General features: G+C 44.4%; 1 protein-coding gene across 1 annotated transcript in view; it reads left to right on the forward strand.

Moving 5' to 3' along the window:
• The first annotated feature begins 393 nt into the window (after window positions 1-393).
• PDE3B (phosphodiesterase 3B) overlaps window positions 394-15,399 on the forward strand; it is a 255,046-nt gene continuing 240,040 nt past the window's right edge. The window contains exon 1 of the mRNA XM_045014892.1: window positions 394-1,815. Within this exon, the coding sequence (XP_044870827.1) occupies window positions 802-1,815 (1,014 nt within the window). The 5' untranslated portion in view covers window positions 394-801. The remainder of the gene's footprint in view (window positions 1,816-15,399) is intronic.

The raw sequence follows: 15,399 nt of genomic DNA on the forward strand, positions 1-15,399 counted from the left end.
TTTATATGGGTGCGCAGAACTTCTCACAGCCCCGTTTGCAGGTGAAAATGCTGCTTTGTGAGAGGGGATCCCGGATCATGGGACCAGCCCGTGCAGGCAGGGGGCCCAGTCCGAGTAAGAGCTGTGAGCGGCGCACACACCTCAGGCCGCCAGCCTGTGTCAGAGTCAGGAGTAACTGAGCGGGGGCGGGGGGTAACTGAGAGGAGAGGGGGAAGCGGAGTGAGGCGCGGGGAGTCCGCGGAACTACTCTAGCCAGGGGGGGGCCATGCCAGACGCTGCCCGGCGGGCGCTGTAACCCACCCCCGGGGATTCGCGCTCTCGAGCACACCCCGTCCCCGGCCCTGGAGCGGCCCGAACTAGGGCTGGCGGCGCGCGCGCTCCCGTTTCCTCGGCCCGGCAGGCCAACCACCGCTACTGTGCGGCGGCCGTTAGAGTCCAACCGCTCTTTAGGCGCGTGCCGCCGCCGCTTCCGCGCACGCCGTGTGCAGCTGCAGGAGGGAGCAGGGAGGGCTCCGTCCCGTTCTCCCCCTCCCCCTCCGGGGTCCTGCCAGCCGCCGCCGTTGCAGCCGGTGGGCGCGGGGAGGCGACAGCGAGTCCCCACTGCCGAGCCGCCTCGCGCAGAGACTTTTTTTACCTTCTCTCGCTTTCCCCTTCGTTACCCACCATGCTCCGGACTCCGCCGCTCGGTCGGGGAGAGGAGCCCGCGGCTGACCCGAGAGCCTGTCCCCGGCGGAGATGAGGGAGGCAGCGCCGGGCAGGAGGAGACGGAGCTGACTAGACCCACGCGCTCCCCACACCACCATGAGGGAAGAGAGAGAAGCCGCCGCCGCCGCCGCCTCCCAGCATGGACCTAGCAAACTCCCCCAGCCGCCGCCGCAGGACGGCGGCGGGGTGGCTGCCCCCCTGGCCCGCCCCGGGAGCGGCCCGGAGAGCCTGCGGAACGGCTATGTGAAGAGCTGCGTGACCCCCCTGAGGCAGGACCCCCCCAGGGGTTTCCTCTCCCTGCTGCTGCTCCCCGCCGCCTCCCCCCGGGCTCTGCTCAGCCTGGGCGCCCTGGCCGCCTTTGTCCTCTCGCTCCTGCTCTCCTACGGCCGGAGCAGCCCCTGGGGCCAGCAGGGCGAGAGCGGCTGGCGGGGCCCTTCGGCGCTGCGCATCCTGCTGGGACTGTCCCACTGTCTCAGCCCCCTCTTCAGCATCGCCTGTGCCTTCTTCTTCCTCACCTGCTACCTGGCCCGGGGCAAGCGCGAGGAGCCCGGCGGCGGCGGCGGCACCAGCCTCTGGTGGCTGCTGGCTCTGCCCCTCTGCTGTTACTCGGGGGACTTCGTGGCGCTGCAGTGGTTGTTACCCGCCGATGGGCACCGAGACTCGCCGCAGGGCCCCGCCGAGCTGCAGATGGTGGCAGGCCGGCTGCTGACCGTGCTGGGCTCGGTGGCGGTGCTGACCCTGCTGCAGAGCACCCTGAAGCTCCGCCGAAGCCTCCTGGTCTTGGTCTTCTCCAGCCTGGTCTGGCTGGTCTCGCTCACCAGCCTCAGCTCGCTGCCCCCAAGCCTCAGACCGCTGCTGGCCGGCTCAGTCGGCATGGCCGGCTGCCTCCTGGCATTGCTGGGTTGGCAGCGCCGCATCTTCTCCGCTCAGAGCCAGGGAGCGCAGCACCAGCATCACCACCCGCGGCTTCCCAGCGTGGAGGAGAAAGTGCCTGTGATCAGACCCAGGAGGAGGTCTAGCTGTGTGTCCTTAGGGGAAACGCCAACCAGCTACTACGGCAGCTGCAAAATGTCCAGGAGACCCTCGTTGCCTTGTATTTCCAGAGAACAGGTAGGTCCCCCGAAACTGGGGGAGGGAGAGGGCAGCGCTGCCGGGGACTGGAGGCAGAGGAAACCAAACTTCAAAACTTTCCGAGGAGCCAGTGCAAGTGTCACAGTCTAACGTGTGTATGTGCGCGCGCGCCGGCGCATATGCTGGTATGTGTTTGCAGGGGGACGTGTCAAGATGCCCCTAAAATAATAAATGGAAAGATAAGACGTTAGGCGCGTATTAGTTCATCTCTGCGCTTGTGCGAGATCGTTTTTCTGCGCATCCCTTAAGATTAAATTTGTCAATAGACGCTGTGATGTGTTCCCTGCAGGATACAGGGACGTTGGACGTTGTGCATCGGTTGGCAGACCTTAGCTCTATAAAAAGTAACTTTTTTTTAAGGATAGCCCTCTTAGGTATCACATACCGCTTTATTATTATTTCGATTGTGATGTTTCCACCCCCTCGGCTTCCTAGAGACTCCACTGGAGAATGAAACTTTCTAGTTGCATAGCACTTAGTTTCTTCCCACCTTTTTGACCAGGTGACTGCAAGTATCGGGGGGAAAACCAGGCTTTTGAGGACATTACTTTAAACTGGCTGGCACAGATGTGTACATCACGAATGTCTGTTTTTCTACCAAGTTAATGTAGTTTCTTTCCAAATAAGGCAATATCGCGTTTAGATTGATTTGGTTTAGGAACCGTCTTACAGTTAGAGAACTGTTGAGTCAAGTCTGGAAGGAAGCATGAAACATTCAGGTTTTATAAGGCAAGTCTTGCTTGTTTCTACTTTGGGCAAAACCCTTTGCAGTGCAAAGCGTGTAGTGCAAACTCCTTGTGGGGGTTGAGTCTGTTTGTATCTTGGAAATTGCACGTGAACTCTAGGAACACTGAGTTGTGCTGCTGATGGAATTGGCCCGGGGCTACTTGAAGTGGAAAATCATCCAGTCACAGAACGGAGAATACAAATGTGTGTGTTTTAAATAAACATATAAACGAAGCCTGGCTTGTAAGCCAAGAGGCCATTGTTACAGAAAGTCCCATCTATTGCTGCAGCTGAAATTCAGAGGTTCTAAATAAACGAAGCTTGTCTAGTTTTGCTCTCGTGTGTATTTCCTAATGCATCTGGTGCAATTGTTTCCCAGAGCTCCCTCCCCTACTGTAATTTATTCGGTGAGTTTGAAGCCAAGCAGGGAAAGATGAGCCAAGCTGAGAGAAATCCTTGACTTGGGTATTTACATTGCAGAGGAATACAGCATTAGTCGGTTTAGAAATACGTTCAAATTCTGAGGTTCTTTATCAGTATTACACAGCCATTTAAAAGTTAAAGTAAAGGGTTTCAGAAATAGTTTTATGTAGCCAGTTTTAAGCTTGTACGTTGGTAAGATTCATCATGTGAACAAGCATTTAAACACTGTATTATGCCTTTCAAATGTCTAGGGAATATGGTATCCTAACTAGAAGTTTACTTGCCCTTCCTTCTTTTATTCTAGTTACATAGTAAATATAGTACTTTACTTCAGGTGAGTAGCTTCTGTGTCAGGAATATCTGCAGTATAGGAAAAATACAAATTGTACTAGTTTTTTTTAAACTTTTTTATGGATGGTAAAGGATATTAATTATAATTTAATCAAATACTACCTTGGGTATTTAGCTGACTTTCTAAAAGTTTCTGTAAACTTCAAGCCAAACTATAGGTATTTAGTGTTTGGAAAAATATGATAAATGCCAACCTTAGCAAAATACACTGAATGTTCAACAAATGCTGAAATCATGGGTGTTAAAAATATAATTGCTTGTAGAATCTAGGTTTTGATGTTTTTCATGTCCTTAAAAGTGAATAAAATCAGTATGTTGTACACTTCTAGTTTCCTACATTTTTAAACAGAAGACTATGCTTTACAGTAAATATCTTTTAAGGAAAATTTAAATAGTATTAACAGATTTTTTCACAAATTTGGAGTCCTTTGATTTAGGAATACATTTCCTTCTGTACAGTATTTTATCAGTGCTGGTGTAAAGACAAAGCAGTTAAATCCCCTTATTTTGTATCTGACTCAGAGAAGATGGTCATTGCAGAGCTAATAAAATGTCAGATGTATCCACTTAAAAAAAATCAATACCTTGAGACTTTATCTGAAAATTTAATAAACACTGTATGCTTATTTGAATGTTTTTGCTATTCTACTACAGTGCAATTATTGAAACAGAGGGAACACATGGAATCAAAATGTAATATATTTGGGAGAGAATTAAGGTATCTTAAAGAATTGTGGTTACATGTTAAAACATTTAATAAAGATCTGTAATATGCATTTTTTTTTGCAATATTAACATTTTCAAGTAGTTAATTTACACAGGGATTAATGAGTACTGTTTAAAAAGTTCAGAGGAATACAAAGAATGCAGTATAAACCCATAATGGTATGAATGTGTTTTAGTAATCTGAGAGGGCTAAGTTACTATGGTGATATTTTGTAAGAATATTAATATAGTATACTGAAATTGTAGAGTGTGAGGAAAATAAAGCTGCAGAATTGACTGAGTCTGGAAAAATTGTGAATAGTTATGTCTGACAACCTGTGTTCTGGTTAGTTAGTAAAATCCTGTGAGAAAATAATTGTATTGGGTTCATATTCTGTTTTTTCAGTAGTAGGCGAAAGCTAATACTAGGAAAGAGGTCTGTGTACATATGGGGGGGGGAAAGGGGAGGAGAAACAGCTTCTTGTGTATGTATTCTGTCTACTCCAACAGAGATCAATTTGAGCAGTCTTTGACTTCAGTGGGAGCAGGAACAGGCCCCATGAACCTGATTCTGTAAATGCTTCCTAACTTGAGTAACCCATGTAGTAAATGTCTGCAGGATCAGGTTCTGTTTTGTTTGTATGGGAACTAAACTGTGAAATATGCTTAAAAATTACATATGCTTTTGCCGTTTGACAATGAATATCCATGCTGTCTTAAGATATCATATTCTACAGCATTTTGCCTCCTGCATCTGCTACAAACATCGCTAACAACATAGTTCTGGAAAACTGACAACTCATGTACTTGTTTTCCTCATTTAAAATAGGTTATACTGTAATGGTTTATTTTTAGAAACCTCAAATAAAACTTAAAACAGGTTATTAATGTGAATAAAAATAAATACAAAACAGCAAAAGGCTTATGTAATATGATTTAATTTTAAGTCTAAATTTCAAATAAGCACAATTTTTTCAGACACTTCAAGCACTGAACATATTAGTGTTTTTCTACTCTTCATTGAGATAAAATAAACGTTTTAAAAATCCTGCACTTATAGTAAACAAACTCATGTAACTATTTCTGTGTTCATCTTGAACCCAATGTTACATTCATTATTTATTATTGTTTGGTGTTATAAAATAAATATTTACAGAACAAGTAATCAAAACAATTCCTACCCTAAAGATGTTAATCTGGTAGTCCAGTTCTATTCCCACTGAAGTCAAAGGGACTTTTATCTTGTCATTACTGGAAGCAGGATTAAGTTTTAAGGGCCTGATCCTGCAAACAATCGCAGGACCACTCCCATGGACTTCAAAGGGACTGGTTGCCTGAGTATAGTATAATATATTCCAGCTCCAGTTGGGATCTGTTGAAACATGAGAAATTCAGAGTTGGGACCCTCTATAGTCCTGGACAGTACTACAGATCTTGTAAATATCAAATATGTTTATTTGGCTTATTGTTCTGAAAAGTACTTGTCTTTAACCTATGTATTAGGAAGAAATACATTTACCATCCAAGATATATGTATGGGATGTGATTGGGCTCATTGAGTTAACGAGATCTACTGTGTAAAAGATATTGTGTCTTGCAGGAAAGGAATTTTTTTTTTCTTTTTTTTATGTCTGGGTCAGGCGTGACTGAATTAGTGAATGCTCTAAAAAAATGGAGCTAATTTTTCCTGGCTATTTGACTTGTTCAGATGTGCAGGAAGCTTAGCATGTTTCACAGAAGCAATTACTTTCATTTCACCCTATTCTGTTAGATGAAGGATAGTCATGTGGTTAAAACACTGCCCTGGAAATCTGGGTTCAATTCCATAGATTTTTTGTTTGTTTGTTTGTTTGTTTGTTTGACCTTGAACAAGTCATATAGGTCCCAATAAAAATTTAAATAGATGAGTAATTCCATTAATTTCACGTTACCTATGTACTTGAACACCTTGTTGCACTGGGGCCTTAGTCTCTATAGCTCTGTTTCCTGTTGGTAAAATAGACATTAAAAAGTTGTTTAGATTGTAAGCCCTTTGGGGTAGGAGATATCTGTTACTATATATTTTTACAGTGCATTTTAAAAAAAAGTAGAACACTGAAGTCCATTAGAGCCCATAACAGTACAGTAATACATATAATAATAATAATAGTTAAATTACATTTATTATTTATTATTTGGTGCAGATTTTAGAGGCTGGCTTTTTAAAATGATCCCTCTCTTAAAATGGTTGCAATGACTGAGAGAACAAGTGTAATTATACAAAAATATTTGTGATACTGTCATTAACAGAAGCTCTGTATTAAATTCTTATTGTTTTCTTTTGTACATAAAAACAGTATTTACTATCTTCATTATACATTTTAAAATATGAGATTAGTAGTTGGGTACAAATGTGCACACACTGTCTACTCCAACCAGCAAGGTAAGTGTTCACATATTTCCCTTTGCTTAGGGACAAATTGCATTATTTCTCATTTTAACCACTTAATCTTAATATAACAAATTTGACTTCATACCAGAACAGTTAAAGATAATAATATTTAAACAGACATACAATAAAGCGAAGTAATAAGATGAAGCCTATCTACTCTTTGCTGGCGTTGTTGCTTGGTCAAATAATGTAATGTGTATTCATAATATAGCATTTATTTTCAGTCCTCTTCCTTACATTTATATACTTCCTCAACTTTGAGGCCCAGAGATGTCTGACCTCTACCACCTACCCCCACATTAGTACCCATTTCTCTAAACTCTGCTTGCCTGTCATGCTCTCAAAATGACTTCTCCTCTTCCCATGCTGCCTCATAAACCCTCATGGTGCCATGTGAGCTCGCTGTCTTTTTAAAATCGTCCTCAGATCACACTACTTCTTGTTTAATATTCCAATTTTAACCTCAGCCCCACCCTCACACATATGAACATTAATATATTAAAGAGAAAAGAACATTTGAGAGACTTGTATATAACAATGAATATTTCATGCTAATCACTACTTTAATCCTCCATTATATAGTACCTCCACCCACTTATTATCCTTTGCTTTCAATGTCTGGTTTAAACTGTAAGCTTCTTGAGGTGGGCTCCTGTCTTATTCTTATAGGTGTGCTTATATTAATATTATTAATTTGTATTATTGCAGTGCTTAGAAACCCTAGTCATGGACCAGGACCCCATTGTGCTAGGTACACTGTACAAACACAGAACAAAAAGATGGTCCCTATCCCCAAAGGGCTCGCAATATACATATAAGACAAGAGCCAACAGATGGATATAGAAAGACCAACGAGAGTACAAGAAACCCCGCAAGACTGTATTGGTTAGTATGATAGGCACTCAGCACACCAGCAGCCTAACCATCGTCAATTTTTTTTGTAGACTTTATGGCAGAGGAGAATTTTAAGGAATGATTTGAAGGTGGGTAATGAGGTAGTTTGTTGTTGTTTACAGGGAGCACTTCCCAAATGTGTGAGGCAGCATGGGAGAAAGCACAAAAGTGCTTGTTTGACAATTTAATGAATGGGCTGTGGAAGCTGTAATTGTAGTTCACTCCGAAGTAAGCACTGATGGCTTGATAATGAATGAGAGATGATAGGTAGGATGGGGATTGACTGTGAAGGGCCTTGAAAGTGAATACAAGTAGCTTATGTTTGATGCAAAAGTGAAGGAGGAGCCAGTGGAGGTATTGAAAAAATGGGCTGACCCGGTCAAAGCAATGGACTAGGAAAATGACCTTTGCAACAGTGCTCCGAATAGATATGAGTAGGGCAATATTGCATTTCTAAAGGCCAAAAGAAGAATGTTGCAGTAACTATGATGAGTATTTGGATAAGAGTTTTAGCTGTGTGGATGGATAAGAAAGGGCATATCTTAGAGATGTTAAGCAGAAAGAATTGGCAAGATTTAGATATAGCCTGGATAGGAGGACCTAGAGAAGGGTCTCAGTCAAAGATAATGCCTATATTATGGACCTGACTGACAGCCAGGATGGCAGTGTTGTCCACAGTGATTGAAAAGGGAATTAGGGGGAAGATTAAGAACTCTGTTTTAGCCATGTTGATCTTGAGCCAATGGCTAGACATCCATGAGATATCAGAGAAACAGAGTGAGATTTTAGTTTAGATAGAAGGAGACAGGTCTGGAATAGAGAGGGTAGATCTGTTCATCAGCATAGAGATTATCCAGAGATAAGGAGTAGAGAAGGGGACCAAGGACAGAGCTCTGTGGAACCCACCCAGAAAGTTGGAAGGGGAATGAGGAAGATCCTTGGAAGGACATGTTGCTGCATGAGCAATTAGAAGTAGGAACAGAACCGGGAGAGGACAGAATAATGGAAGACAAGGGAGAAGGAGATTTCAAGAAGAAGAGCATGGTCAAAGGTGGCCAGCATGTCAAGGCGGATGAGGATGGAAGACTGGTTCCGAGCTTTGGCCAGGAAAATAGAGGCCATTAGAAACTTGGGTGAGAGGGGTTTCAGTGGCATACAAGAGGCAGAAGCTGGACTGGAGAGTCTTTAGGATGGAATTGGAGGAGAGGAACCCCAGACAGCGATTATAAACAGCACAACCAATAAGTTTAGAGATGAAAGGAAGAAGGGAGATGAGTCTGTAATTGGAGAGGCAAGTAGGGTCAAGGATGGTGCTTTTTAACATTGGAGAGACTAAAGTTTGCTCGTATTGTGAAGTGAAAAAGCCAAAGGAGAGTGAGAGGTTAAGAAAAAGAGTAAAGCAGATCAGAAGATAGGATGGGGTCAATGGAGTTAGAGAGGGGTTAGAGGAGGAGATCAGACAAACATCTGTGTCTTTGTCACGGGAGAAGGTGAGAGTTTTAGGAGGAAGAAGGAAGGAAAGCTGAGGGGCGGGATAGTTTGTCATATTTTATCACTTTTTTTTTTGGGAAGAAATCAAGATCCTGTGTGGAGAGAGAAGAGGAGGTGGGAAGAATTTTAAAGAGTGAATCAAAGGTGATGACAAAGTGGCTGTGATTGTATAGGATTCAGTTTAGTTGGAGAAGTGGTGTTGTTTAGCTAAGAATATGGCAGAACTGAAAGAAGAGAGAATGGAGGAAGTTTATCCTGGTCATGGAATTTCTGCCAGAGATGGTCCACCGCATGAGTAGAAGTAGTGGATGTTGGCAGGGCTAGGGGGCAGGGCTGAGGGAGAGCGGCAAAAGAATCAAGGGTGCAGGAGAGTGAAACACAGAGAATCAACCACCATATCAATGGAAGAAAGGAAGGAGATGTCTGAGAGTAGATGAGAAGTCAACATTAGGGGATTGGGAAGGTTGTTGAAAGGTCAGATGAGAGGGTCTGGGTTATGTGTGGTTGTGGGGTGATGCTGAAAGAGAGCAGGTGAGGGTCAGAGGGGGGAACTCAGCAAAAGAGAGATCTGATAGAATGCAATGCTTGGTGAAGACCAAGTCAAATGAACAGCCCTTCTGGTGAGTGGGACAGTTGAATCAGGCTACAGGTTGAACAAAGAGGTTAGGGCAAGGAAAAGTTCAACTAAGGGGTTGGATGGGTCATCAACATGGAGGCTGAAGTCATCAAAGATGTGTGGTGATTGTGAGGACAGGAAGTGAGAGAAAGCACTAGAGATTGAAATCAGAGACAGCAAGAGACAGGGAAGATGGACGGGGGGAAGCAGGGGAATGGGCGGGAGGCTAGGAATGGTGGCATGAAAGGAATAAAAATGGTGGTCAGGATGAGAGATGGAGAGGGAAGGAGGGCCAGGATGGGGGTGAGGGAGAAGCTGGGACAGGAGCCGTTCAGTATCTCCCCTGCCAGGCAGGTCACTTGAACAGCTGTAAACTTAGACAAATGATTCTATATACCTGAAAATAAAATAAATAGTAGATATAATACTTACAAGTGAATCCATTAAACAGTCCTTCGAGAGAGAACACATGAATTGGTCTCGTTTTTATAATCTGCACCTACTTTCCTCATTTCTGAGCAGAGGTTGCATCCAAAAATAGGAAAGCTTAATTTTCATGAATTCCCCATCTACAAAAGGGGATAACATTTTTTACTCTAGTTCCTTTATGTTAATACCACTTCAGAAGAAGGAAGAACTGCTCCTGGAATTTAGGGGAAAAAAGCCTGTGTGAACTTTGTCTTCAATACAGATTGCTATTCAAATGGTCAGTACTAAAATCGCAGTCTGTATAGTGACCATCAATGCTGATGATCTAATATTTGGTAAAGGGGACACAGAAAATCTGAATTCCATAAAAGAGGTAAATATCTTAAACTTATTGCACATTTTTCATATTTTTCTTTAAAAGAGGCACTGGCAAACCATTTAGGCATGAACTTCAATGTAAAAACAGTCATATTTGTTGTAAGTTTAATTCCCTTGTGTTTGCTTATAGGCTACAATAGTATAACCGTTTTACACAGGCCTTTCATTATAAGAAAAAACACAAACTGAAGTCCAAACTCAAACAAAACAGTTTACATTTTCATTGATAAATTCAGCCTTACAAAGTTGTCATCAAAATCTACTACTCCAAGTGCAAAATGTACTCAGCCCCGTCATCATTCCTTATCCCACATTGGAGTGCAAATTGAGTTTTGCCAGTCTGGATAGAGCAGGGGTCGGCAACCTTTCAGAAGTGGTGTGCCGAGTTTTCATTTATTCACTCTAATTTAAGGTTTCACGTGCCAGTAATACATTTTAACATTTTTAGAAGGTCTCGTTCTATAAGTCTGTAATATAGAACTAAACTATTATTGTATGTAAAGTAAATAAGGTTTTTAAAATGTTTAAGAAGCTTCATTTAAAATTAAATTAAAATTCAGAGCCCCCTTGGACTGGTGGCCAGGGCCCAGGCAGTGTGAGTGCCACTGAAAATCAGCTCGTGTGCCACCTTCGGCAAACGTGCCATAGCTTGCCTACCCCTGGGATAGAGCATGTTTTCTGTCACTATTTTAAGGAGGTACCTATAGTTTTATGCAATGTTGTTGTCCTGGTTTTTAAAAAGAGAGAGTGTATTTCTAATTCAGCTGTTACAATTCTGTATAATAATTTCTATTTAAATTTTGTTCATTTAATTTTGGAACATGTAAAGGGTTGTTTTTGCTCATTTAAAGCCATGTTACCTTAGAGCAAAACATACTCAGAGTATCAGTAACTGCACAAGATACACCTGATGAAATTCATACACTTCATTTTTGCATTTCTGTTAAATATATATTGCTAGTGAACAAAGTTACATTTTTGATGCTATTATACTATAACAATATGATGAAATTTGTTAGGTGGTTTTGATCCACCTGTATTTCAAAATATCAGTGTCTTGGGTTTAATTTTTGTGTTTGGAGTGTTTGTGTGAATGTTTCTCTTGCACTCTTTTTAAAATGGTGTTGATGGAAAGATTTTTAGGGTGAGTTTTATTTCAGGGTGTCTTTCAGTTGCCATGAATAAAATATTGTAATGGTAGCTGAAAACCACAAATGTAATCTCCCATCTCTGCTGAAATGAAGCTATGAAGTTTGAATTTGTCTCTCTTTCCCTTGAATTTGCATTCCATCACTATTGCACTATGTTTTTTCTTTTATTCCCTTCCTCATTTACTGGTCATCTTAGTTTGTCTACAAGGAAATGTTGCATTGGGTTAACTTGGTTTGTTCACATTAAAGAGCCTTGAATCCACGCACATTTTTTACACTGAATTATTTGGTGTCTTAATTCACAGTAATTAATCCTCTTTGGAACAGAAGAAACTCTATTTCTCAGTGGTTATTATTTTTAAAGTTAGTGTGGACACATTCCTAAGTACTCTATTGGCAGTCCTCCCAGTGCTATCCTACTCTGCATTGCTTCACACCTGGATTGTGCTGTTTGTGTACTTGTGTTCCCTCCAGTGCTCTGGGATCATTTTGATTGGATGTCACCTATCTGTTTTAGGGCATACCTGGCTGCATGCCAGCATCTTTCTTGATATCAGGTAGTAGTGAGTTCACATACCCAGAGTCATATACCCATTATATGAGCTGTGCTTCTGTGTGGACCCCTTCCAAGCTTCTTGCCTTGATTGCTCTCTTTGGAGAGCTGCATGTCCAGCCCCATCTGGAGAAGAGTCACCTGAACGCAGACATCTACAAGACTTTGTCAGAGCAAATGATGGTGATGAGATAGTTTTCAAGCTGGTCTCTGCTGAATGAAAGCAAAGGAGCTGCAGCAGAAAAACCTGAAGACAAGGGACAAGAACAAGACTTCCCATAATGTTGCCTCTACCTGCCCGTACTATAAGCACCTGGGCCGCCATTTTTCTTTTTTTTTTTTAAAAGCTATGATACCACTGCATCCAAGAATGGTATAGTAGATCGTTTCCCACAGTGCAGCCATGGCAGCATGGCAACTGCCCTGGATCTACATATAATATTAGGTCTGATCAGGAGAAAATTTTCCCGACAGCCAGGAACTGCTGTATTAGCAATCTGCCTGAAATTGAAATGGAGGGGAGCTTTAGACTACCTGTAAGTGTAAGTGCTATTGTACAAAATAACTTTATAAGGGAATTTAAGCAATTTTTGGAGGGGTACTTGTTGCATGCTTCCATGTTGGGCTGAACTACTGGTTTCTTTCTAACTGCATGGTTGTTAACATCCTCCTCCCAAGAGCATGCTTATATTGGCATCTGCACCAGACACTTAAAGCTTTTGAGATTTTATTGCCTTGTCATATCAAATGCCATGACAATTGGCTCCATGTACCCTCCCCTCCCCCCAGGGTTGCCAGGCATCTGGTTTTTGACTGGAATGGCCGGTCGAGAAGAGACCCTGGTGGCTCCGGTGGGTACTGCTGACCGGATCATTAAAAGTCCGGTCAGCAGCGCAGCAGGGCCTGGGGCTAAGGCAGGCTCTCTGCCTACCCCAGCTCCGAGCAGCTCCCAGAAGTAGCCGCATGGCCGGCCAGGGAGGCGCTGCACACTGCTGTTGCCCTGAGTGTTGGCTCTGCAGTTCCCATTGGCTGGGAACCATGACCAATGGGAGCTGTGGAGTTGGTGCCTGTGGGTGTGAGGGCAGTGTACAGAGCCTCCCTGGCTGCTGATTTGCCTATGGGCTGCAGGGACTTGGCAGCCACTTCCTGGGAGCTGTGGTATGTGCCGCCGGGATCCTGCACCCTATCCTGCATCCTGCCCCAGCCTGGAGTCCTGTCCCCCACCCAAACTCCCTCATGGAGCCTGCACCTCCCCCACCCCAATCCTCTGCCCCAGCCCAGAGCCCCCTCTTCCATCCCAAACCTCTCATTCCTGGCCCCACCCCAGAGCCCACAACCCCAGCTGGAACCCACACCTCCCCCAACCCTCTGGCCCAGCCCAAAGTCCACACCTGAATCCTTACATTTACACCCTCCCACACTCTGAACCATTCAGCCCTAGCCTGCAGCCTAACCCCAGAACCCACCCACCCAGCCAGAGCCCAGGGCCCCTGCTTCACTCTGAACTCCTTGGCCCCAAACCAGAGCCCCCTCCTGCATCCCAAACCCCAGAACCCTGGCCCCACCCAAGAGCCTGCACCCCCAGCTGGAATCCTCACTCCCCCCCACCCCCAGCACCACAGTCCCCTTCCCGAGCCTGGAGCCCTCTCCTGCACCCTGAATCCCTCATTTCTGGCCTCACCCGGAGCCTGCAACCCCAGCCCAGACCCCATACCTCCTGCTCCCCAGCCACGGCCCAGAGCCCTCTCCTGCACCCCAAACTCCGCACCCCCAGCCAAAGCCCTCACCCCTTTCCTGCACTCCAAGCCTCTGCTCCAGCCTGGTGAAAGTGGGTGAGGGTGGGGGAGTGCAAGTGACGAGGGGGTGTGTGGAGCAAGCAGGGCAGGGCCTCGGAGAAGGGGTGGGGCAGAGATGGGGCCTCATGGCAGGGATGATCAGTTTTATGGCATTAGAAAGTTGGCAACCCTACCCCCTCATACCCTCTTGCTGTGGTGCTTGCTGCTCACTCCTTGACTCTCTCCCCTCATCCTGGTTCAATGTGGCCCCTTCTTACTGCCTCCACTCAAGATGGTGGCACTATGGGGCTAAAATGTCAAACCCATTACCTCGTGGGCATGTTTACTGTAGTGACAGAAACAGGAACAAAAAAAGCAGTAGAAAAATATATTTTGGGTAATAGTTGTAGCAATGTGCTGAGATTTTATGTACAACTACATTTTATGTGGTAAATAGCCAAAAATCAGGCTACAGAGGCATGCCAAAATACAGAAAGATTGCAAGGTATTTGTAATTCCCTCAGCATTGTTAACCCTTTACACTCAAATCAATTACTACAAAAGTTTGTTTATTTGGCAGTGCACTTTGTACTGATCTACAGGTGTAATAAAAGAGAACTTAAAAGCAAAGATAATTCTCTGTTGGGCATGCACGCTGCAAGGTAATGCAGCCTTCTCGGGGCTACCATATAAACTAGAGTTTTTCTTCTTCTCTAGCTGGGGGAGGAGGGGAAATGAGCCATCCTGGTAAATATTAGTGCTGCATATCTTCCTGGTTTGTCCATTGCCATTTTGAACAAGATTCTTCTATGTCTCGGGCAACAGCGTCCAACGTAAGGACAGTCTGCAGCGGTACATGTGCAGTTACTAACCTTCCCCCTGCTGGCTACCTCCTACCAATCTCACAGCCACACACCCACCTGTCCACCCACCGTTGGTACAGAGGTCCTATACAAGTAGGAAGTCATTTGGAAAATGTCTTGTCATCTTGAAGTGAACTCTAGAGGGGGAAGGGAAGATGAGAGTGGCATTACAAAACTGGAAAAAGCAAATTGTTGGCATGGAGACTAGCACTGGGACAATAAGTACTTTTTGCTTTTTCTGATTTTCCTTACCCTGTGCAATGCAATGAGCTGGGTTTATAGGGGCTGAATCTCCCACTGAAAGGCTGACAGACCTCTGAAGGAAACAGAAAAAGGATGACAGTGGCAGTAGGAACATAGGACTGGAAGGGACCTTCTGGGTCTTTGAGATGTTCAGGGAAGTAGTAATTGTGTACGTGGCCCCAGAGAGAGAGGGCCATGAAGGCAGAAAGGTGGAGGGATAGATTGCTCTGGGAAAGCATCAGAAGTCTCGGAAGGATGCACAATCCTGGAAAGAGACAGGGTATGCAGAACGCATAGGAAAACGGCTGTGCTGGAGCACATTTTCTTACAAATGTCAAGTGCAGCACATGCGTAGCCTGGGCCTGCAAACTATTGAGAAACACTCCATATTGGAACCTTCTATTTAATCAACCAAATTGGTGTGGAAAGAACTAGCAATCAACCAATGTGGAGGTGTAGAAGAACAGTTTTGAGTGCCCGACCTACAGGCATTTGTGAATACTCCACTGTTTGCGCATGTCACACTTCAGTGAT

This window comes from Mauremys mutica, chromosome 4 (genome assembly GCF_020497125.1).
Source record: "Mauremys mutica isolate MM-2020 ecotype Southern chromosome 4, ASM2049712v1, whole genome shotgun sequence".
Classification (NCBI taxonomy): domain Eukaryota; kingdom Metazoa; phylum Chordata; order Testudines; family Geoemydidae; genus Mauremys; species Mauremys mutica.